Source organism: Syngnathoides biaculeatus, chromosome 3, assembly GCF_019802595.1.
Source record: "Syngnathoides biaculeatus isolate LvHL_M chromosome 3, ASM1980259v1, whole genome shotgun sequence".
Lineage (NCBI taxonomy): Eukaryota > Metazoa > Chordata > Actinopteri > Syngnathiformes > Syngnathidae > Syngnathoides > Syngnathoides biaculeatus.
In genome coordinates, this window is record NC_084642.1 from 3,826,408 (window position 1) to 3,852,016 (window position 25,609).

General features: G+C 41.1%; 1 protein-coding gene across 3 annotated transcripts in view; it reads left to right on the plus strand.

Annotated features, from left to right (window-relative positions):
* The window catches only part of pde3b (phosphodiesterase 3B), a 53,750-nt gene that overhangs the window by 17,193 nt on the left and 10,948 nt on the right, over positions 1 to 25,609 (plus strand). For all 3 annotated transcript variants that reach the window (XR_009794144.1, XR_009794145.1, XM_061814182.1), the window contains exons 2-11: positions 14,806 to 14,856; positions 16,599 to 16,847; positions 19,095 to 19,240; positions 20,787 to 20,887; positions 22,169 to 22,400; positions 22,491 to 22,582; positions 22,949 to 23,100; positions 23,172 to 23,306; positions 24,117 to 24,228; positions 24,407 to 24,520. Coding sequence is in view for 1 of the 3 variants with exons in the window: in XM_061814182.1 (XP_061670166.1) it covers positions 14,806 to 14,856; positions 16,599 to 16,847; positions 19,095 to 19,240; positions 20,787 to 20,887; positions 22,169 to 22,400; positions 22,491 to 22,582; positions 22,949 to 23,100; positions 23,172 to 23,306; positions 24,117 to 24,228; positions 24,407 to 24,520 (1,384 nt within the window). In the remaining 2 variants the exon portion in view is untranslated. The remainder of the gene's footprint in view (positions 1 to 14,805; positions 14,857 to 16,598; positions 16,848 to 19,094; positions 19,241 to 20,786; positions 20,888 to 22,168; positions 22,401 to 22,490; positions 22,583 to 22,948; positions 23,101 to 23,171; positions 23,307 to 24,116; positions 24,229 to 24,406; positions 24,521 to 25,609) is intronic.

The following is a 25,609-nucleotide window of genomic DNA, read 5'->3' on the forward strand; positions in this document are numbered from 1 at the left end:
TTAGCTGTGGATCTGAATCCAAGTTGCAGATGGGATTTTTTTTTTTTTTTTCATCCACACCCCGGAATCATATTGGTGCCTCCTATCCGTTCCCCGTCCTCCAGGAAGCTAACTGATAAAATGGAGAAACAAACCCAAAAACAAAGCTTTGTGAATTATTTTCACTTCAATTATTTCAACTTTGGCGGAGGTCAAAGATAAACTTCATATCCTTGTGGTTTCATATGATCATGTTCACATTGCTAAAACAACAAATCATAAAGCGGTCTGTCTTTTGGACGGTACTAGATATACAAAATTTATGAAATGTTCAATAGTTTTGTTTTGTTTGATTGTTCTCAATAAGTTGCATTTTTTAGGCCAATTTCATCTTTCCAAAAAAAAAAAAAAAACTTGCCTCTACATGTACCACCATTATATATTTTGTGTTTTTTGGGCATATTATTTTTCTGATTCAAAGATAGTGCTTTTGTTAATGAGGCTCTTCTCTCTGGTGTCCCAGATTTACGTTCATTTTCACTTAACATGACTAATTCTTTACCTTATATCCAAATATGTTATTACTGTGTGTTCCTTTTTTAAAGTACAAAACAACTATAGAGTGCTACTTTTCTGATTTAAACAAACATGGTACAAATATTTCTTTTTGTGGTTTTGGGGGGGTCCAGGAACAGATCAATGGCTTTCCCATTCATTTCAATGTGGAAAGATGATTTGAGATATGTCCTTTTTGCTTTTCGTGCATAGTCACTGAATGAATTAAACACATAAGACAAGGAACCACTTTACTTACTTAATACCAAATTCTTTCCCCCAAGTTTTCCACTAGTTATTTAAGATTTTTAAAGTAGCCTCACCCGCATAAATGTTTCAGTCTTGGTTCCAGTGAACTGCAGCTACCTTTTGTGGGACCCTCGCTTGCCTTATCAATGGCTGAACTTGAACGCAAGGATCATGCGGCTGAAGCATGGGCTTGATGTCGCACACTAGCAGCCGGTAGCATGACACGGTTTCACAGCGACTGTGGACTTGGCAGTTGCCGCTGGGCCGCTAACCGCAGAACTTGGCCCGCTGTACACATGGATTAAAGAGGCATTACATTACTTGTATGGTGGACGTACAGAGTTTTGTGTTACAGTCACTTGCGTACAAGATGTCGCAAAATGTCACACAAAACCTCAAAGAGATAACTCCCGCCGTGCACGTAGTCACACACGACGTCAGGATATCGTAAATAAATTCAGTTCTGGTAATAGAATCTGGGCATTTAAATGACACATTAGCACGGGCAGTAAATCAGGCATATAAGATGGCACCTTTGCTCTGCTCGACTCTGTTTAGTAAACCTGTCACAGGTCTGTTTTTGTGACTCATCTGACAGTGGGGCAACGCGCCAGTACACCAGGATCCGTCCACCTTAGCCCCTCGCAGGCCATGTCAAATCTCTTAAGCGGTCCCCGCGTTGTGTCCTAACCTCCCCTGTCAGAGTTTTGTCTGTTGAGTTTTGACAACGATTTATCGAGGGCAGTGTGACGCTGAAAACCTCGGTGCGCCTTCATTGTGTCATTCATACGTGAGAGGTGCCTCTAATAGTCGGTGTCTCTTACGTAGTTCAATAATTGGAACAACTGTATGAGAAGCAGCTCTCGGTATGATGTAGTTCAATTCAAACCCTCTGCAAATCTAAAAACTTATTGTGAAATGACTGTCTCAATCAAAACTGAGCTTTATTCTGTTTAGAATTTATTTTTACAATGTTCTTGTATCAAATATTATATGTATTTACTATTGTGGCTGGTAAGCACAACTTTATAGCATCATTAAATTGTATGTAATGTATTTTATGAGTACACCTGCGTAATTTTACTCTTTTAAGTAGTCAGAACACAGTTGTCCAGTATCAACTTTTTGTTGTTGTTTCTTTTGTCGTCTTGCAGCCATACTATGCAAAAACAGCAGTCAGGATATGAAAATTGTGTGCAAGGCATGCTTAGAGGCAGCAGCGATCGTGACCTTTACATTCTGCGAGCCAACCCAGGCCCCCTCACTGGGATTGGGAGAGGGGGGAAAGGACTGCCTGAAATAATGGCCTTTGTTGCTATGGCGCACATTAACTGATTCGCAGGGATGTTTGATGAAATCAGTCTGGTTGGCCATGGCGTCGTTGTCAAAAATATACAGCGAGATGCGCAGGCGTACTTATCTTTACCTTCAAAGTGACAAATGCTTCAATGTATGCATTGCATGCATGAGAAATCAAATCCTTCTTCGTTCACTTGCGTGTAAATGATTGACTTTAACAATCACTGTTTCAGTCTTTCCTCTCACACTCTCTCGCTCACTTCCACTTCTTTGTTAACTCCTCCTCTCATGGCTCGCCCCTGATGGATGGCGCTTGTGTTCGCATGCTTGTTATTGGCCAGAGCTCCGGGGCTCAGGCGTTGTGTTTATGAGAGGAGCTTGCGCTGATTCCGTGATAAAATCAGATGTTCCCTTACAAGGCTCGGAGTCGCCGATCTCGCTCTCATGTCCATATCAAGTATAACCTTCCTGTTGCCCTGATGCCTCCCAAGCACAGCGGTCCAAACAGTTTCGCGTTGGAGAAGAAACACTTAAAGATGTGATCTATCCCCCTCCCCAAAAAACAAAACAAAAAAAAAAACAAAACAAAACACCGACTTCATTTGAGTTCCTATAATCCAGATGTTGGACACGAGAAAAAAATCCACCTATATAAAGAAATCCATCCAACCGTTTAAGACTTTTTTTTTTCTTCCAAAAACATCATTGACATCACAGTTTGGATGGTCTTCCATTTTTAAACGAAAACCGATCAAGGAATGAAGCACACGAAGGGTTACTTTCTTGCCTCATGCAGAAAACCTGTCCGGTCCGGGGCTGCCAGGGCGCTGCTTCAATAGAAAAACATTTGCAGTGAGATCACCTTTGTCCCCTGGCATCGACAGAGTCCTTGATAAATGCGACCTTTAAAAGCGTGATCGGAATTAGGCTAATATATGGAGAGGGGCTACAGAAAGATCAGGTCACATTGCTTATTATACCCTTAAAAAACATATTGACAAACAAAATATATTGACATAAGTGCCAAGTGGTTAAGGTCAGCGCTTACTGCTGTGGGGATCCCGGCTCATACCCACAGCTGTGGTGCCCTCACGCTATAAGCTGTTGTCTGTTTACATTATTTATAACTGTGATAAATGTACAGCAAGGAGGAAATATCAATTTAGGAATAGCCATTCTTTCTAATGATCAAGGCAACAGTAGTATGGAAATGAGATCTCCGTCACACTTTTTTTTAACAATATTCTTTATAGCAAGTGTACAAAATGATTAAAAATGTTTGAAAAATCAAAAATTACTTTACAACTTTGAGAACTCACATTGTTCTTAACTTACAGTAGCACCTCTGGTTGAGGGTGGTCCTCCTTTTGGAATTAATGTCACATAAAGCCCAAAACAAAGAAAAACAACCAGTCTTATTCCTTATCTTGCTGAACTAAGCGCTGTACAATAAATATTAAATGTTTCAATTGTGTAATGCTTATGTTTAAATAAATGTTCTTGTAGCAGTATAATTTTTATTTTTATTTTTTCCCATTGTTGCAGCTTTCTGTTTCTGCTGCCTTATTCAGGGGCTTTGTGCCCTCGAGTTGACCAGCAAAACAGACGCGACTGCCATGGAAGTGTTGGCAGATGTGAAGAATATTTTACATCTTAATTTAGGTAGTTTAATATCCTGATAATAAAATATGTCCTCATAATGTTTTTCCTTAAAATGACCTGGCATGACAACCTTCTCTTAATAATAAATAAAATAAAATAAAATAAATGTGCACCTATAAATGTCCGGGAGAGAAATACCACTGAAAATACGGTACTGCAGTTTTTAAAGCATTTAATGAAGTGCAAAGAATTTTGAGAAATAAATACAACAACAAGGCGGCACAGTGGAGCAGCTGGAAAGCGTTGGCCTCACAGTCCTGAGGTACCGGGTTCGATGCTCGAACCACCTGTGTGGACTTTCTCCGGGTGGGCACTCCGGTTTCCTCCCACATCCCCAAAACATGCAACATTAATTGGACACTCTAAATTGCCCTTAGGTGTGATTGTGAGGCGGCTGTTTGTCTTCACATGCCCTGCGATTGTCTGCCGACCAGTTCAGGGTGTACCCCGCTTCCTGCCTGTTGACAGCTGGGATAGGCTCCAGCACTCGCCGGGACCCCCGTGAGGATAAGCGTCTAAGAAAACGGATGGATGAAATCCAACAACAACCGTATGCCCAACATTTAACCAGTAAAAGTGTTATTAAATGAATTGAGGTTGAGTTTTAGGAAGACAATTTTGTCAGCTTGTTCTGAAGACCCTGGTTTTTATATATATGAATATAAGATCTAAAATCTAACTTGACAACATAAATGATGCAGGGTTACATCCTGCAAAAAAAAAAAATATATGTATATGTGTATGTGTATGTATGTGTGTGTGTGTATGTGTGTGTGTGTGTGTGGGTGCGCGTGTGTTACAAATAATTGCCAATAATTAATAATTCAAGTCGTCCTGACGATATTTTGTCCACCTCCTCTCTGCCCAAAACTCTATAGAGCTGTGAGTGTGTTTCATGTAGTGCATTGCAGTTGTAAAGGAAATTTAGGGGAGGGTGGGGGAGCAACTCTCAAGTGTTTTGTGTATCAGTTTTTATTCCACATAAAAACGGCCCTTCTTTCTTGATTAATATGCAAAAATGTGGGATGTTTACATCAGGGTTGTCAGCAGAAAGACTATTAAAAAAAAGTCACAATATTTGGATTATGTATGTCGAGCTCTCCGCCAGTGCTCTGCAGATTTTGCAGGTCATTTGTCCCCATCATCGGTTTGGATGACGTTGAAGGGCGTAATTGCATAAAATTTAGGCTCCCCCGATACATAGGGACAAAGAATTATTGGAGCGCTTCTATATTCATACCGTAAAATAAAGAATGTTTACATGAACATTTCTGAGTAACATTTGAATGTGCGGATTCCATTGTGCATTTAACACGCACAGCTTCGCGCAGCATGTCCACATAAATCCTCTCTAACACTTTACGGTAAGCAAGCTGTTTGTGAGGTTACATTCTTTCATTTTGCTGCAGTTTGTATATTTCTAGACACCTCGCGATTCAATTACCAGAAAAGAAAAAAAAAAAACCACAACCAGGATGAATGCTTGTATTGCACTCTAATGCATCGTTGCGCCGTATTTATCCTCTGCATAATCCTGGAAGTGGTGTACAAGGCCTGTTTTGGCAACACTGACAGCCGCCTGCAGACTTTTGATGTAGCCTGCAAAAAAGTTAAGGGCGGTTTGAATATGAAACATACCATTGTGGTAAAAAGTTCATCACTGACGTCGAACGGCTGAACTTAGTCGGATTGTGGCATTTATGTCGGCCTGTGTGTTGTGCCTGTTGTTCGTGTGAGCTCTGCTGTATCTGAAAAGTGTGAGTCGATGGTGAACTGAAACTATTGTCTCTAGTAATGCTACGCAGTACGAGTTGTACTTGCCAAAACGCAACTTGATTGAAAAAGTGGTAGCGTTGCTGGACTACTACTGAAATCAGATCTGCAAACCTCGAGGTGAAAGCTTCACCCCTTAGAAAAGGCACAAAACGTTCAGATTGCACTCTAAGATATTGCCGTCTCATGGCTCCGTCTTTGGCAATTTTGTATTTCTGTTTTATGTTGATTGGCGAAAAGTTGCAAAAGGTAACAGCACTCAGTAAGTCTCCATTTTGCTTTGCAAAATTAGGTGCCATTTTCAGTCCAAATGTAGGAGCAAACCACTTTTGCAAAAGGTGATTAGGTCTGATATTCCAGCAGCCGCCTGACAAAAAGTGCATGTTATATTATTTAAAAAGAGTGAGCTTAAGTCATAAAGTCAGCAATCTCAGGTCTGGCCATAAGATGACCAAATCCATTTCACGGTTTAATAGTGTCGCCAGAAATTTATACTCACACCAGAAATTGAGTGCAAAAAATTAAAATAGGATGAATTTTGCAACATGTTATTCTGGATTTCCCAATTTCCTTCCACTTTTCAAAAACACGACTGATAAGTTACTTGAAGACTGAATTGCCCGAAGGTGTGAATGTGTTTGTTTATACTGTCTGTGGCCTGCGATTGTCTGGCAGCCAGTTCAGGGTGCACCCCGCCTCTCGCTGGAATAGGCACCGGCACGCCCGTGACCCAAATGAGGATAAGCGATGGATTAGGATGGATGGATCATTCTGACTTGTCATTTTTAAAAAAGTTATCTTGTCTTTGTTTTTAAATCTTTGGAAATTTGTCAGTCGTCAGCTAGAAATCCCTGCTTAAGTAGCATACAAATTGTTTTAGCCCCATATGGATTTTGTAAATGTATCCAGACAACATGAATTGATAGTCTACACCGATTGAGTTGACAGGTACCGATTCAAGGAGCCCAAACAATTGAAGGATGTAAAGTTTAGTCTCTAATTTGGAGTATTCCTGAAAATGCACAATCTCAACTAAAAGTAGCCCCTGGAGCATGAACACAGAGGCAGGAAAATTGTGCATTGTGATAAAACCCAGGCCCAAAACCCAAAGGGGCGTGGGGGTTTCCTCTCGGCTGTAGGGTGTCTCATTTCAATACAGTGCACAGCTTTAAAGGTTAGGACAAATTAGCTGTCAGAGAATGATGGCCGGATATGAAATCAACTCTATACTTGAAACAGTTTTGTTCGCGTCACAAAAATGATTCCGCTTTCAGCTTAACCACCCGTTCATCCATATACGTCCACTTATCTGCAGGCCTTAACTACGTTATGCCAAAAGAGTTGAGACTCTAAAACCCTTAAAGGGGAAATCCAGTGCTTCGCATGAACAGTGTATCCAATAGGTCATGTAACATGTACCCTCTTTTGACAATGTGATGTTAAATCCTCTCTCATTTCATGGTGTTTTGAGAAGATTTTTTTTATCAACTATTGTGAATTTTCAGGGGCGCTGCCATTTTCGCGAGTCACATGACCTACGTGCGCAGATGTGACGTGTACTGTCCTCATCTGATGAAGAAAGAGAATCCGGCCCGGAGCGCCAGTGGGCCTTTGTTTACGCACTTATGTTGCGTGTAGGCCACAGAGTAGTCAGACTCCGTGTCGTTCCGCCCGAAGAACCATTCGAATGTTCAACATTAATTACAGCCACAGGTTCATATCTGTATGGAAGTATTCCTCCGTCCTCCCGATCAACCGAAACGGCTATTTCTTCATTAGATGAGGATAAATCCGAGACATCGGCGCTGGGCATAATGGTGTCCCATGTAATCCAGCGTTTGGAACGGCATGGTACACGTCGTAGGTCATGTGAGTCGCGAAAATGGCAGCGCCCCTGAAAATTCGTAATTGTCGATAAAAATCTTCTCAAAACATTATTCAATGAAAGAGGATTTAACATCACATTGTCAAAAATATGGTACATATTACATGACCTGGATACATTGTTCATGCAAAGCGCTGGATTTCCCCTTTAAGGAAAAAAGGCTAAACTGCTTAACACGTTGTACAAATTTTATTATAATAACATAGTAATAATAACAACAATTATAATACATAAGTGTAATTCATGTGAGTGTAGTGTTGTTGTTTTTTTTTTTTTGTCGACTAATGTACGCTTTAGCCATATTGTCGTTATTATTCAGGACAAGAACATGGACAACTTTTGTTGCGACATTGCCACAATGTAACAGCTTATTCAAATTCGATAAGGGACGTCATAACACAGTCTTTGTGACAGCATCACCAAAACAGATAAAGAAAAAAGGGCAAAAACAAAAGGACATGAAATGGCGAGCTCAAAACAAGTAGCGTGCCGTGATTGTGATTCAACTTCTGGAGTTTTGCCGCTTTTGAGGAATTTTTCCTCATGTGTTTTGGAATGTATCAGTCAACCTAAGGACATTCGACTAAAGTTGTGAAAATAATAATTTAAAAAAAAAAAAAAGGAATTGTTATCTGTTTTAAATGGCATCTATCAGAGGGTGTATTCAGCCTCCAGTGGAAAACAACTGGTAGTATTTAAGTAGTGATGATAATACTCCAAAAAGTATTTCCACTTTTCAATGCCCCTGTATAGAATTTTGGCTTCCTGCAAAACGATGAGGACATTTTGGTGGACTGTTAACATATCAACCTTTTTCATAAATTTGTCACAACGAATCAAGTTCAGTGCGTAGCTGTTAATGTTTGTCTTGGTGTTAGCTGACACGTCTGTGGTTTTAGCCTGGACTACGAACACAATAACAACTGTGTGAGGCCTACAGAAAAGAACATTGAGAACTAATTGAATGTTATGGGAAGAGGAAATGCTTTTGAAAGTACAGAATAATAGATGATCTTCATTTGTGTTGGATATGACTTTACATGAGTTCCAGAGACTTGAGATTTTAAAACAAGAGCATCAAACATGAACCCTCTGTCATGGACCCCACTTGTGGGAATTCTTTGGATGCTGACTTTATCTGCAGTGTATATTAAACTCATTGGCGCCGATCCAACTAGGACACATAGCGAGCAAGTGCACTGGACAATGTGAGGGAGCAGTTTTGGAAGATTGTGTGTCAAAGCAAAGGATGACATTTTGCTTGGCTATTTTCCCTCATCAAGGACTTTTTTTTACCCGTCACTTGGACCGCTTCGAACGTCCGATTGACCCGCGGATTTGCAGTGAGTCGAGAAAACGCTGATTGAAAATTGCGCAACCCTGCAGTCATGTCATTTGCATGTCGACTGCACCGGAAGGCAGGAGGAATGGGGGAACAGAACACAAGGTTTCTTCCCAACATTCTTGTGCAATCCACTGTGTATATTCTTTATTTTTGACCTCACATGACATGCAGTCATTGGACTAAGTCACCAGGGAATCAGTTGGCCTACAAAAACAATGAATGACTCAAAGAAAAAAAAAAAAAACCAGCAGATTAACATAGCAGTCATCAGAATATGCAGTCATTGGCAAGGTTAAATTCAAGGGTTCATTTCCAGGGCTCTATGACTGGAAAAATAATACGCTTCCTGTTCTTGTTTCCTGTTTGAGGGATAATGAACATTCGCTGGCGTCACACGATCCAGACAGCTGCTTGTGGAGTGCTTTGAACGCTTGTTACTTCAAACACATTTATCTTTTTTTTCTTCTTTCTGTAAGGGATTGTCCACATGCACATTCAGTCTTTTCTTTGTCGAATTTCTACGTTGTTTGTCCATTTTGTTGCTAGAAAATGTACTACTCTGCTTTCCTCCGCTGCTATACATGTCATCACTTGTCTTCAAAGGAAGTTTTTTTTTCTTTTTGAGTTTTGAATATCATATTGGTTAACTTGAATTAAATGACTTTGAAATGATAGGTGTGCCACATCTCCAAAGTAATTTTATACTTATATATACATATAAAATATAGTTTTATGACACACTCCATTGTCATTATGGTTAAGAGTGAAGCTTTTTTTTTTTTTTTTTTTTTTTTTTAAAACCATTTTAATGCACTACTAGTACGCGGTATGTGGCCGTTGAACTTGTGAAAATGTTTCTTAAAACATTACCTCTACAGATACTAAAGGCTTGATGATGGTGACAGTCAGAAATCAGAATGCAATATAATATTTTTCCATTTTTTTTTTCTTTTTAATCCCATCAAATTGACTCTTGGCCAGCATTTGAAAGCAAATCGAGTCCTGCCTTGAGGTTACACTTTATTGAATTGAGCATGAATTTCACATTTTTATAGACGTCAGAAAACACGTCAGCAGTACGCTGCACTTCCTCCTTTGATCACACCGTTGGCCAGCAATTCGCAGGTTTAGCACGGTGCCTTATGACGTGACTCATTCTGGCAACCTCAAGGCTACAGTCTCTTGTAAAAAAAAAAAAAAAAAAAAAAAAAAGAGTACACTTGTCAGATTTTTGTAAACATTTTATTATGCAGTATCTTTTAATGGGACAACTCTCAAGAAATGAGACTTTTCTCCAATGTCAGTTTTCAACACTAATATACTGTCCTCTAAAATGCCATCAACGTTGAAACCTCTGGCCGCAAAAGTGAGCAAACCCTTAAGATGAAGATATTGAAATGAGGTGAAATAGGGCATTTTTCCCCTCCCTGGTCTTGTGGAACTTCTGGAACAGAACACAAACACAAATTGCGTATTGTCATCAATTTCTTATGTTCTTTTCCATATCATTTTTCTTTCCTGCCTGTGCGTGTTTTGGCAGCCGGAGCTCAGTCCTCATTATCAGCGCGCGCCGCTGCAGGTTGACGTCAGCGCGGCCGCCCCCCCCCTTCCATACAAACGTCCTGCCCGCCATTGATACCTTTTCTGTGGCCCACCCTCCCGGGCGCACACGCTCTAGTTAGAATGTTTTTATCCGTTTGAGCAAGGTCCCTCCTCTCACACCACGGTGCTACAGCCTCGCCAATATGACACACAGGTGCAACTAGCTGGCCCTCTTATAGCTTGCACAAGTTTATTCAATCCTGTTTTGAGATATTTACGGTTGCTCTCACGTCCAGTACATTTTTCCCCCAATGTTGTACTTTGTGCCCGAAGGTCAGCATGATTTTTTTTTTTTTTTTTTTGTATGCGGCTGTCAATGTGCTACCAATTTTGTGAATGCTGATAAAATGCACAAACACAAGTGATTTACTATGTGCTGAGGCGCAAGTGCAGCAATTAGAGGCGGTAACATATGTTTGCTTACGACTTCAGATTGTAAGCATGTCCCTGTGCGCCCCGAATGTGTTCGGCGTGAGAAGTATTGCATTGTTGTTACGGAAGCGTGTCGGCATGTGAGAACAGCTTAGTTGGCTCTCACCGCGTCTATACCATCATGTCATGTTGTCATAACATTTCTAAAGAAAATATCTCCTGTTCAATGAATTGAAAGGTCCCCCTTGTTCAGCACATACACTAAGCTGTGTGTTGTGACACAGGTGGTCATGGTGGCACCAGCTTTTCTTGTTTCTGGATCATCAAGAAAGCAGGTCAGCAGAATTACGGCAGAATCTCTTTGGTCCTGCAAAGTCCAACCAACCAAATTATTTCCCCCTTGGAAATAATGGAAGTTAAAGTGAGCCTTGGAATGCTATTCATTATATCTCTTAAGTTGCTACGAGCGTGGCAACCATTACCTTGAAAAAGTAATCTGATTACTGAAAATCAAGTTATTTTACTGATTATTTTACAACTAACTAAATCCAATTAGATGACTGATTAATTTATTAGAAGTTACTTTAGGAGTTGACCGGGATTCATGTTTGTGAGCTGACACAATTCAAAGGTCAATACAAAAACAATATTAGCCCCACTTTTCCACAAATCGTAGCACTCGCTCATCTAACCTAGCCCCAAAATTGGCATTGCATGCTAACTCCCTGTGTAATGTGTTGAATTCGTTCTGTCACCTATTGAAATGAATTGAAATGCCATTGATATATTCCAGCTAAGTGCCGTGACTGGTTACAGCATCTGCCTCACAGTTCTGAAGACAAGGGGTTCAAATCCCAGCCTCGCCTGTGTGGAGTTTGCATATTTTTCCTGTGCCTGCGTGGGTTTTTCTCTCTCACGCTTCCCCAAAATATGCAATAATTGGAGACACTAAATTCCCCCTAGGTGCAAAAGTGAGTGTGAATTGTTGTTTATGTGTGCCCTGCAATTGGCTGGCAACCCATTCAGGGTGTACCCCATCTCCTGCCAGAAAATAGATGGGGTAGGCTCTAGCACTTGCGTGGCCCTTGTAAGGATAAGCGCCTCAGAAAATGGATGACTGAATGGATTCTTTAGTTTGTCCCATTTCAGAAGTGGACAAAAGTACAACCAAGCAACGACTAGCCTTCTTCTTCTTTTCCTTTTGGCTTGTCCCGATTAGGGGTCGCCCCAGTGTGTCATCTTCTTCCAGATAAGCCTATCTCGTCCATCTTCCTCTCTAACACCCCCAGTCTTCATGTCCTCCCCTCACAACATCCATCAACCTTTTCTGAGGTCTTTCTCTCGCTCTTTTGCCTGGCAGCTCCATCCTCAGCACCCTTCTACCAATATACTCACTCTCTCGCCTCTGAACATGTCTCTAACCTTGTCTCCAAAACATCCAACTTTGGCTGTCCCTCTAATGAGCTAATTTCTAATCCTATCCAACCTGCTCACTCCGAGCGAGAACCTCAACATCATCATTTCTTCTACCTCAAGTTCTGCTTCCTTTTGTCTCTTCAGTGCCACCGTCTCTAATCCGTAGATCACGGCCGGCCTCACCACTGTTTTATCGACTTTGCCCTTCATCTTAGCGGAGACTCTCCTGTCACATAGAACACCAGACACCTTCCGCCATCCCTTCCACCCCGCTTGGACCCGTTTCTTCACTTCCTTACCACACTCTCCAACCAACCAACCAACCAACCAACCAACCAAGCGACGGCTAGTAACTTGAAAAAAAAAGTGGCCTATTTCTGTAATTTCAGTACTTCCTCTTTTCACCCATGTGTTCTTTGCAAATTATAGCCCTCCACTTCTACAGATCTGTTCCAGATAATCTATGGAGCTTTGTAGACGTGCAGGAAGACCAAGAACTGTACTCAGTCCCCTGGCCATCTCCCACCATCTCATTGCCGTGGTTCTTTTCTCTCCCCACCCTTTGCTGGCCTGTGACCTCTGTCTCTGGTTGCCATGGCAGGGCTTATTTGGAGTATTAAATATTTGGCCCCATTGTCCAGATTCTGATGACAAACCCCAACATGCCACTTTGATCAATGAAGCGGCACGTGATTAGAGGAGATGGATTTGAGCCACTCATCTATGGAACAATCTGTACTGCTCTTGGCGCATGCAGCGTGTGAAGCTCGTTAACACTGTTATGGGGGGGGGGCAACTTTGTGTGGGCATCTAATCGGTGAAATTACTTATTATATTTGTGTTGCGCTACTTCAGATATATAAAAAAAAAAAAAATCACTGAATTGGTCCAAAACATATTTATGACTGGTAATCTATTTACATGATAGTTCGGTGTTCAACTCAGTAGCCCAAGATTTTCCACTCAGTAAGTTTGTGAGTAAATTGAGAGGAAGTGAGCATTTTTTCAGTCCTGTGTAAATGTTCTCTGCTATACCTTTGTGACAGTTTTATGGCGTCTGAATTTTCTCAGATAAAATATGTCCCTTGGTCAACAAAAGGCTGGGAAACACTGCACTAAGCAGATAAACAAACGGGTGTCTTGGCCTCTTGTGGCTAGAGGAGAGAAACATGATGATGGCTGTTTGACGGGGTTGTTAGCACACTGGACTACTGTAAATACATAAAAGTCTTTGTTAAAAAACATGGATCGTTCCAGCATTTGAAGACGGGAGGAAACGAGGCTTAAGGCTTCTTTATACTCGTGCGTGTGGCGACCGTGCTGACATCACTGCGGGTCTCCTGCGCGTAGTTTGCGTTCATATTCGAGCGCAACGCACGTACTCAGGTTTGAAAATGTACTGCAGTTCTCCTCCAAGTCAGAGGTTTCGCTATGGCTGGTATTGGCTAAGATGCCATCGGGTGGTGTTTCCTTTTGGTCAATACCCATACCAGTTTTTTCTTTCCTTTCCGTAACATGCAACAAAGCAACAACAAAGTCGATGTGGAAACGTTTCTGCTTGAACAAATGGACCTAAATGACCAGGTGATACGTTTAATTATACTGCAAAATTGATCGAGAAGGCAGCGATGTAGGTCGTATGTAAAGCCGGGAGGAACGGTGAGTACCTAAACGAGGCAATCGTGAGAGATGAGCTTTGAAGCTCTTTTTTCATGTGTATTTTGCAGGCTACACAAAAGTTACGCAGAGTGGCTGGGGGCGGTGGCCAAGGCGTAGGTCATGTGATGTAACAGGGCCGTTGTCAACTGCGGGAGTGTAAAGTGGCCTTTAGTTAGGTTAAACTAGCCAGTGTTTGTCTGGAAAAATCAACTATTTATGCTCCAATTTAGAGGCCACTGATGTAATAATTCCTTTGTAATCTAAAGAAAAGGGAAAGCCATTAACTGCCTGGCTGAGAGGCCATTGCCTATCCACCAAAGTCACTACGTAGAAATTCCCTCATTGATATTCCTTTCACTTGTGAAGTGGTACCGGAGTGACTCCAATTCTGGAACGACCCACGTACATTTTGAATCTCTGAAACCTTGCGTTTGCATCCAAACCGAGCAAAATATGATGGTGTTCATAAGTTTTGACGACAACGTTTGAGCAATATATTACATAGGGAGTTCTACGTGAAGTTAGACAACATCTAGACATCAGATTGGGTCATTTGAGGCCAAGCGGTGTTGTGTTATGCAACCTGGTCCAACGCTAACTGTATTCATGTTCTGGAGCGCAAGTGCAGTTTGGTTACTAACAGATAACATGGAAATGCGGCCGATTGACGTAGTTGCTGCCAGATAAGATCTCATAGCTCTATTGTAGATGCAACGCTGTGGTTTGGTGGTTTGCTTCCTCAGTCCACTTTCAGTAAGGCAGTACCCGTCACCGTACCTGTCATGGGAAGTGTAACATGCTGTGCAACAAATTTTGATGTCAACGCTTACTACGCGGTGTATTTAAATGACAAATAGAATGGACCAACAGAAGGCTGTCTAACGCCGACCTGCCCTTGCCCTCACTGTGAAAAGCTGCAATATTATGTTTATATCAGCCAGTAAATGTTATACTCACTGCTATGAGCACCCACTTCTTTTGTAAGTACTTTTGTGACTCTTCTTTTCAGATGATCCTGTGGGACTGGGATCTTAAACACTGGTACAAGCCACAGTATCAGGTCAGTAATAGCTCACATTGCACATAGAGGTAGACGTACCAGCTTATTGAGGCTAATAAAAGCTGGCTTTAAGTAACCGATTGCTGGTACTACTACTCTTGCGCACACACACACACACACACACATGCTGTTTGAAACCTGACACATAATGACCTTGACATTGTTGACTTGCCACATTTTATCGCACTCAGACATTTCTGCTCCTCTAGGAACTATTTGTTTACTGTGTCAAAGAAATGTGCTCCCACGGTTCAAAGTCCCGTTTTCTTTCTAGTTTCTTTCTTTCGGCTTGTCCCTTTCGGGGTCGCCACAGCGTGTCATCTCAGATGAACGTATATTATTTATTTATTTATTTATTTATTATTATTATTATTACTATTATAATAGGACAATTTTGGGGGAACTCTAACACGTTGCTTTAATATTGCTACTTCTGTATATTTTCTGGTATTTTATATGACTTTATCTACTTTAAAATTACGCAGACTCTATTGTTGAGCAAGTAAATACCGCATTTTACGTACTATAAGGCGTACCTTCAATGCATGGCTTATATTATTTTCATCTATAACGCGCACCGCATTAGAAGGCACATTAAATAGACGCTACAGTAGAGGCTGGGGTTACGTTGTGCATCCATTAAATGGACCTGCACTAAAGGCGCAATATTGATTCATATGTAAGGTGCACCCGATTATAAGGCGCACTGTCGGCTTTTAAGAAAATTAAAGGCTTTTAGGTGCGCCTTACAGTGCGAAAAATACGGTACAAATACACTGCAAAAACATTTGCTTTTGCAAATGAGCATGATTTAAAAAAAAAAAAAAAAAAAGAAAGTGCATTGCATGTAAATTTTCAAGGTAGTGATGGGTGACCAAGTTGAGAAAGAAGTTGAAACTTTTCAAGTTAAAATTATTGCTTCTTTGGACCCTACTTCAAATTATTTGAGGATAAAAGTTATAATGTTAGACAGGATGGCGCAATAGTGTTTAGCATATCTGCTGCAGGTCAGGAGTTCCTCATTCTTTGGAACATCATTTTATTTTTTTTTTCGTGGTTTTTCCCCAAATATGTATGCTAGATTAAATAAAGACTTAATTTACCCAATGACAAACATATTTGCTGATGTGACTGAAAACAGCAAACGCAACATAATGAGTGTTTTCAGTGTGTTTTACAGGGCTAAGAAAGTCTCACAAAGTTGTATGATTTTGAATATTTATTTTAGAAATACATAACTTACCTACAGGTTGAACCACTGTCATCTCCCAGCAACACAATTAACTTTCACAATACTAAGAAGATGTTCATACTGTTGGTGGTCTCGATATTATCAAGCATTGATCATTTTGATTATTATTCTAAAGTATATCTTTACAAGACTACAACTAGTCCATATCTCTATGCAGGTCTTGGTATTTTTCATCAAGTTGAAACTCGAGACTTTATTCTTACAATTGTGACTTTATTCTCATAGTATTTTTTTTTTTCTTTTTAGTGTGGCTTCCATGTTCTTTCCCAGCTAGTTACTGTAACCACGATCACGCCGAGAGTGCATTGTTTTCAAAACGAGGAGTTTGCATGCAATGATGTGTCTGAAGCTGTAGTCGTGGTTACGTGAACATTAAACAATGGGCCAAAAGTGTTTTTCAAACGAGTCATGTCTTCTTGCGAACATGAACGCATTAATGTGAATCGCCGATGGCTTCCTTAACGTTCTGTTCCTCCTTAACGGGCGTCAGGGCGCGGCGAGCGGCAACGGCGTGGACCTGTCAGTCATCAACGAGGCCAGGAACCTGGTGTCAGAACTGTTGATGGACTCGTCCCTGTCACCGCACGCCACCTCAACCCTGCACAACGTCTCCAGCCTCATGGGGACCTTCTCAGGGTCGTGTCGCCCCAGGGTCAACCCTTTCACCCCTTTCCCCGGATTCTACCCCTGTGACGAGGTGGATGACTCGGTAGAGAGGAGTGAACGCAAAACCATAAAGGTGTGTATACACGTCAGTGGTGTTGTTCTGAAAATACATGACCAAAACTACATTGTCATTGACTAGCATGCAGACCCAAAGCTTGGTAGAACCATTGTGAATATTTAAACTCGACAAAATCACGTCCCGGGCATTACTATTGCACTTACAACCTGGAGGTGATTGTAATAGATAGTTTTTGCTGACGTCACGCCGACCACGTGTTTGTTTGTTTGTTTTGGACGGCAAGATCATGTCTACACATCATGGCTAGGAAGCGATAAATGTTTACTGTAATGTTTTGCCTCTTGTTATCGTTTGATCTTTTATCATGAAAGTCCTTTGACAAACGAACACAGTAACCAGAAGTGATTGAGGCACTTGTGCTGGCGTGAGGAATAAAGAAAGAAGCCACATGTGAAACTCGAGAGCATTGTGTCAACGTCAGCGGGGAGCGATGAGACAGGACAATAACTAAGTGAGCTAGAGAGGTTGGGGGGGGGGGTGGCAATAAATATCACCCACGTTATTCTACGTTATTCAATAACACGACAGCAAGATCATAACATGGTGTCAGAGTGACGGAAGTATAACTACGGACTCGCAGGAAAGAAAGAAAAAATGAACGAACCCAACTCGTCCAATTTACCAAATGCGTGGCGGAGATGCACGCAACACGCCGAACTCGTGTTCACGAGACCGCTTAAAAACAGAGCTGGAGAGGAAAAGTGCAGTTTCCCCTTGCTGTGGATCAGCGATCCGGGGACGAAGATAAGTTGTTAAAATGTTATTATGAAAAATTCTCTGATTACCTCACCTTGAAAGCAAACCCCATATTAGCTAGTCATGTGAGCACTTAATAACAGAACTTTAGCTGTTGGTTAAAGACTGTAACTACACAAACAGCGATGAGATGGTCAGAGACCGCATAGTTTTCGCTACCAACTCAGCCAGAGGCTGGCGCTCATGCTCGAAAAAAAAAAGCGATGGACATAGCCAGCTCGCGCCGAGTTATCAAAAGTGCAGCTAAAGGCTATGGCGAGCGACAGCCACGAGGTTCACGTTATCCACCGCAAACCTGGAAAGCAAAGTGTCACTGCGGGTGCTGGTGGTCATATTGTCAGCCCAAAGACCTCCGTAAAAATATGGAACAAGTTTGGAGGATACCGCAGTAAATTAGCTGAATGCCCAGCAAAAGGTAAACAATGCCTGAAGTGTCAGACCCCTTTTTCTGTCTGTTCTTACAACCATAAGTCACAGAACGAAATACCACCATGAAAAGGCCGTAACACGCTTATAAGCGAGCCAATATTCACAAAAAGATCACGCGGGTTGTATTGTAGTTTTGGCGTCCAGTGGGCGTGGTAAACAAAAGTCATGTGACTCATGACATCACGTGAAAAGCCCCACTCGGCCCAAATGCAAGTCAACTAAAATATGTCACACCATCTCTTTATCCTGATCTTCTGGGTCCTTGTTTGGATAAAAGTAAAGTTAAATCGTACCTTAATGAAAATTAAAAACAGAAAATGGTTCTTAAGGATGAAATGCAAATTAATTTTACTCTAAAGATAAAAACAGCCGGACTGTACTTGAACAGTGATTCTTTTGCGTACCACCAGAGGAGCGTAATAAGCAAATTTGCGTAATGCCCATTATTGATACTCCACTGTGGGAAAATTGTAACAGGATTTGCAACACAGATTTATTTATTTGGATTATACTTAATTTTCACAAGTAATATAAAATCTCAAACTGGCTCACAATGGTCTTTTTTTTCTCAATTCTGATGAAATTATGAGTTTTCATGATCATTCAGAAGACATGATTATTAGAATCTGACTTGAACAACTTTTATGAAACATCTACATCCATGTAGGTATTTATTTTTGGTAAAATAAATACTGTACTGTATTTTTTTGGCCTCACTCCATTCTCTTAGTTGTGCTAAATCTCATTTGTGGATGTATTTTAACATTAGAATCAGATTGTCATAACTGTGGATTGTTTTATTTTTTATTTAAGAGGTACGTTTCTGTTGGGTTGCTGATATGTAGGGCATCCTTTTTTAAATACATTTTTTCTGCTATATTCAGCACATTGAGTAAATAATTTCTTCTCCATTATGTTGGGAAATTGCACTATAGAATGCAAAATGACAAAAGTCTGAAAGTAGATTTTGTCACAATAAAGGCACTTTCAACCAAGTTTTATCAGTACATAAATGTAAGATGTTTGGAAACTAATAAACAGCGTTTGTCCTTTCAGGGTTTGAGCAGCAGAAACAGCCTCCCGACTCCTCAGCCCAGACGGAGTTCTTCCTCCTCCTCTGTGCTGCCTCCTCACGACTCCCTTTCGTCACGATGGGAACGCAACAGCGGCAAGAGATCCCATCCAGATCTCAACTTGATTAGGTACCACTCTTGTCACACAACCGCATTTCTGCACACCCAAACGAGCTGCCCCTCATTCTGTCGGACTTCGTTAAGAGTTCAGCGCCTCTCGGACGTACAGTGCATTTGTAGACATTTTTTAGTGTGGAAGGACTACCCTAACTTTACCCACAGTGCATTTGAAAAATCATTTTTAAAAAATCCGTGTTAACTGAGAATTTTTATTTGAGTTTATTAGCATATGTGTAGCGATATTAAATGTCCATGTTGTAAAACAACTCTGTCCTATCAGGGAGGTTTCCTTATTTTGTAGATTCTTTTATTACTCGCTTTATCTAAATATTGAATATAATGTGTGTCTGGCTGGTGGCCAGACAAAATAAATGATCACAAGGATGCAAAGTGACTCAATTCTTGTGTAAACATTTCTCCAAATTATTTTTCCTCATTCTGAGGCATCCCTCAGCATGGAAACACTGAACACAACGGATTTGGCTGCAGTTTTAAGGTGTCTGTTAAGACATTTCAAATGAGATACTGTATGATGAGGTTTATTAGTCAAAAATGGTTAAAGTTGCAAGACAAAGGGATGTGGCTGTGATCCTCGGGGTATCAGACATGTTGCATCTTTGCCTTGGAAACAATTATTGCCAGTGTGGTTTTGTGCCTGGAATTAAATACCTTACTTCAGATATACCCCAAAAGGTGTATTATTATACCCCCCAAAAATAATTGAATTAATAATAATCCAAGTAGCAGAAAAGTCAATTAATTCATTTGCCATTCCCTGAATGATCATTTTAACTATCTATTTTTGTATGAACGTCTAAATGGCTACATGATTCACCTCATGTAACATCTTTTTTCACACATTCAGAATTTGGTGGGAGGAAAAAAAAAAGACTAAAATCATACCATTATGCAGTTTTTGATATTTCTCATAATGTGTTGACTATTGTTTGAGCAAAAACCTATAGTTAGTTTAAATGAAGCAACCTATGACCAGGAAGAATGACAAAATTATTACGGAAGAATATATCCATCCACCCATTTTATTTGCCGCTTATCCTCACGAGGGTCACGGGGAGTGCTGGAGCCTATCCCAGCTGTCAAGGGGCATGAAGCGGGGCACACCCTGAACGGGTTGCCAGCAAATCGCAGGGCACATAGAGACAAACAGCTGCACTCTTAATCACATTTAGGGGCAATTTAGAGTCTCACATTAATGTGGCATGTTTTTGGGATGTGGGAGGGAACCAGCGTGCCCGGAGGAAGCCCACGCAGCCGCGGGGAGAACATGCAAACTCCACACAGGCAGGTCCTGGCATTGAACCCAGGACCTCAGAACTGTGAAGCCAATGCTTTACCAGATGAAACACTGTGCAGCCCTGGAAGAATACATACAACTGCAATTACGTGTAGTGACAGTCTTGCTCCACAAGATGGAAGTGCTGTACATCATCATCTGATTCCCTGAGAGTGTGTACTTATTTATGGTGAGGTGAAAGCAACTGAATTGTGACATTTTAAAGTCTGTTTGTTTTTTTTGTTTTTTTTTTGCATGTAGCTCAGGTCTGTCCAACGGGCCGAGCGCAAATCTGCTCACCATTCCCAAGCAGAGGTCGTCTTCTGTCACCCTCACCTACCACGCGGGGTCCAGGAGAACAGGTGGGGCCCATATTGCAGACATGTTTAAAAATATGATTTTGTGCACCTAACCTTAGTATGAAAAGAAGAAAAAAACAACAAGGCTGACGCTAGATTGCAGTACTATGAATGTCTGTGAATGTGTGTATATATGCGTGCATGTGTGTGTCTGTGTGTGTTCAGCATTTTTATAAAGAATGGAACAAATTCCCTGCTGATTTGAAAACCATTATATATTGTAGAACCTTCTCCAAAGGAACCAAAAAAAATATATATGTATATATTTTTCTCCATATGCCATTTCCATATTCCATATATCCATATTTTTCCATATATGGAATACTATATTCCATATAATTATATATCTATTCAGAAGTCAAACCTGTCAGCACTGATGTATTTTAGCTATGTATTCTTCAATCCACTAAATATGATTGAATGATTCAATCTATCTCGGCTATTTTTGGAGAAATGCATTTTGTTACTGTTACAGGTGTAAATTAGATGCGATAAGTATGTACCTTTTTATATTTGTAGTCATTGTACAGTGATGTTAACTAAGCCCTAATGCAAATACAATAGTAATAATTCATACTCCTCCTTAAACAAGGTTTGTAGTTGGATATACATGCCACAATATGGCGACAAAACATTTCATTTAGGATAAAGTCTCAAAAACCATGCATCTAGGATGCATAGTCATGAACCCATGATACATAAACAGCCGTATTCATCAATAATAGTAACTAAAATAGTAGTTTAAGTAACCCGCGGGCAAAAAAAAAAACTAATGTGCCATCACCCATGGCTAAACAAACAACCACACGAACACTTTACACAAATGAAATTAAGTAATTGAACTATAGGATACGAGCAAATTGTGAAAGCAAAGTAAACTGCAGCGGGTGCATGGCTAGAAAAGCAGGAGCATATTTCCACTCAATTTGATGATGCACGGGGAGAATTCAATAACATCTTAAATGAATTAAACCAAACAACACAAAACAATTACACTAGATGGCGCCAAAGTAATGGTTTTCATGGTCAGAGTTGAGAACCAACGTCACTAATATGGAGTTTCTTTGCACCAGGTTTGCTGTTCCTAATTATTTTTAACCCAATTTTTCCACTTCTTATTATTTCTTACTAGCCAGGGGGTCTGCATATGGAAATTTGCTTCAAAGCGGTTATCTGGCACAGATCATCTTTACTCTTGGGTTTACTCTCTGTACACAGTTCCTGACAAATAAATACACGAAAGGTGTTTTGACTAATAAAACGCTTTTTCCTTTCACTTATCAGGGACCTCCCCAAGTCTGAGTCCCGTCACCTCCCCCAGCCACACTCCTTCGTCTGTAGGCGCAGGGTCTTCGTCGTCCCTGGTCAACCGCTCGCCCGTGGAGTTTCCGGACACCGCGGACTTCCTGACCAAGCCAAGTCTCAACCTGAACCTGCACAAGCCTTTGGGCTACTTGCTCAGCTCGTGCGACTTCCAGCAGGCATTCCGCAGCTCCGCTTTACCTCTTTGCACCAGGTAAAAAAAATCAATAAATATATAACAGGAATTTCATGCTCAAAAGTACTTAACTGGAGTCACGCACGAGACTTGACTTGTCTACACCAGCTGCGGGCGTCAGATGCCAAAGGGGGTTTCCGGCAACGATTTGGGGGATCTTCATCAGCCGCTCCTCAGCGAGACCCAACGCAGACGCTCAGGTGAATAAGACAGCGCCCTATAATAGTAGACATTATGTAATGGCTTGAAATTGACACCTTTCATTGATACATTTTAAGACGATACGATAGAGCTCGTTCACCTACGTCATAAAATCACGTGACTTTTGTTTACGTCGCCGTATCGCCGGTCAAGCTAAGCATTGCTCAATGCTAAGTCGGTTGGAGAAGACACGGAAATGCGTCTTGTAGCACGACGCCCAGAGTCTTGCCCGATACCGTCGGACATTTAGTTGACCGAAAAATACCTCCCCATTGCAGGCCTTCAGACCAAAACTTTTCTAGCTATATAAGCTGAATTATGAATTTCATTTGAATTTGAATTTCTTTGCTTTGTGTTTCGAGCAGCGGGGGAAGGACCAGAGTTCCAAGGGGAGCCTTTAATCAGGGAGGAGAGCGCGGAAGCGGATTCGCCCGGGGAGGCTGACGGCAGGGGGAAGCAGGGCCACGCTGAGGAGGAGCAGAGCCCCGGCGCAGAGAAGCAAACTCAGGAATCGGGGGTCAGTTTTATCAGGCGGGCATCAGGACTCTTCACATTGAGGCATAATAACGCTCGGTTGTTTCACTCCAGCGTGATCAAGAGTTCCGGCTAGACCCGATGCTGGAAGACCACGAGGCCCTCATGGACAGGATGAATACCTGGAACTTCCAGATTTTTGACCTGGTGGACAAAACAGGAGGAAAGACCGGAAGAATTCTCAGCTATGTTAGTACTCTGATACAAACATTTTCTCTTGTTTTGTTGTTGTGCGTCGAGGCTGTGGTCACTATCTTTGTCCCCTCCTTGTAAATATCCTCTACGGAAGGTTAATTGTAGTTTGTTTGTTTCCATCAGCACGTCTGTCAACTGTATGCATAGTCAAAACTCGTCAGTTGTCATTACTAGGCAGATTTGGAGCCTAGATAAAAGGGTACATTTAATAAATGCTTATTGTAGCCTTTCGTTCTGCCCCCAACAGAGCTGCCGTAGGTTTGAAGTTGTAGCCAACACACTTTTTTTTTTTTTTTTTTTCCAAATATTACCGTAATTCCCGGCCTAGAGTGTGCACCTGGTTACAACCCTCTCCCAGTACGTTTGTAAAAGAAATAACATTGGGTACATCCATACGCCGGAGCTGTGTAAAAGCCGCAAGTGCCCACATTGAAACACCAGATATTTACAAAGACAGTCCACAGAAAGTTTAATGCTAACACGAGCGCCATGCTAATGCTAATGCTAAGATACCGGTAAAAATCACACATACACGGCAGTACCACACTAAAAGGACCGGTAAAAGTCACTTCCTCGGCACATGTATTCCACCGGTCTCACTCTTACCTGTTCGGCTCGAGTGCCCCCTTGCGGCCGTTGGAAAAAATGCACAAATTAGGCGCACCAAAGCATAAACAGTGTTGAAAGCGTGTGAAAAAAGTCGTGGCTTATAGGCCGGAAATTACGGTTAACAGATTTTGTTATTGCACTGTGATTGCCTTGTGTTGTGGTGCGTTTGAGTAAAACCGGTCTGTATTTCCCCAGGTGACTTACACCCTTTTCCAGGATACGTGTCTGTTTGAAATTTTCAAGATCCCCGTGAGGGAGTTCATGACGTACTTCTTTGCTCTGGAAAATGGCTACAGGGACATTCCCTGTGAGTGTTCACACTGCGCTAGGCACCCAGAAATGTCGACGTTTCATGTGTGTGGATTATTTGTTCGTGTCTCATCGCAATGTGCTCATGTCTTTTGCTGGATGAGGCTGAGTAGCCCACACGTGTTGCAAAGTTGCAGTCCACTCACGGATCATTGTTTTGGATGTCATGCCCGCAGATCATAACCGGGTCCACGCGACTGACGTGCTGCACGCTGTCTGGTACCTGACCACTCGACCAATCCCCGGGTTCCAACAGATCCACAGTGAGCATGTGACCGGAAGTGACACGGGTGAGCACGCCGGAACCTGCAAGACACAATCTCGGTGATCTCTGCTTTGTATACATTTGGAATTTAAAATTGCACAGATGATGTAGAAAGTCAGTTTTTGACACTTTTTTTTAAGTTCAACTTCTTTGTGCTCATTACATTTTTTAAATGGAGAGATAGGCCATCTTATTCATAGGCAAGTAAAACAATGGAAAACATGTAAATAAATTATTAAGAGGTTAAGGATTAAATATTTCTATTTAATTTAATAAATATTTTTTTTACATTGTTAATTCTGCTAATGTTATTTTAAATAAATTAATGAAGCCATTTTTTTGCTCTTTTTCCATTTTCATAATCAGCTGTAAAATAAGTACCTTTCACCGAAAGCACCAGTCTGCCCCCCCCCCAAAAAAAACAGAAAATATACACTTTTTGTGAAAAGAAACTTGTCAAACAGAACAATGACTTTTACAGAAATGTTTTTTAGTTTTAACACCTTTACAGCAAAAAGAAAATTGAAAGTTTTTTTGATGGCAATTATTTAAAACTACTAAACACTGAGCGATACTGACTTAACGAATGACTCGAGTTTAATCTTTTTTTAATGGCATTTTTCGTTCAATCCATAGTATTTGTCATCTATTTATACCATAAATATGCATACTGTGTTTGAGTGTGAGACGCCTAAATTTGAACGACTTCCAATATTTGGGCATTTCTCTCACTCATAACTGATGTGACAAGCAGAGATTCATCCTCTAATCATTATCATCCACTCAAAAGAGATGCAACGCTGCCACCTACAGAGCTCCGTTAGTCATTGCAATGGTTTACAAACCTGAATTTCACAGACAGGCTGGGCATCCCATACTTGACGAGTACATCCAGCAGTGGCAGTAAACTGTTGGATGCTTTGCCCGACTCTGTTCTAAACAAATATGCAAGTGTTAAATGAAGTTAACCACCGCATAACAAAATAATTGAGAAAAACATCACTCACCCTGATGCTTCAAACTGTCTGCATTTTTTTTCCGAGAAAAAATGTGTTAAATTTTCAAATGGACCTACAAATGTTCACATTTTGAAGGTTCCACTATGTATTTGTCA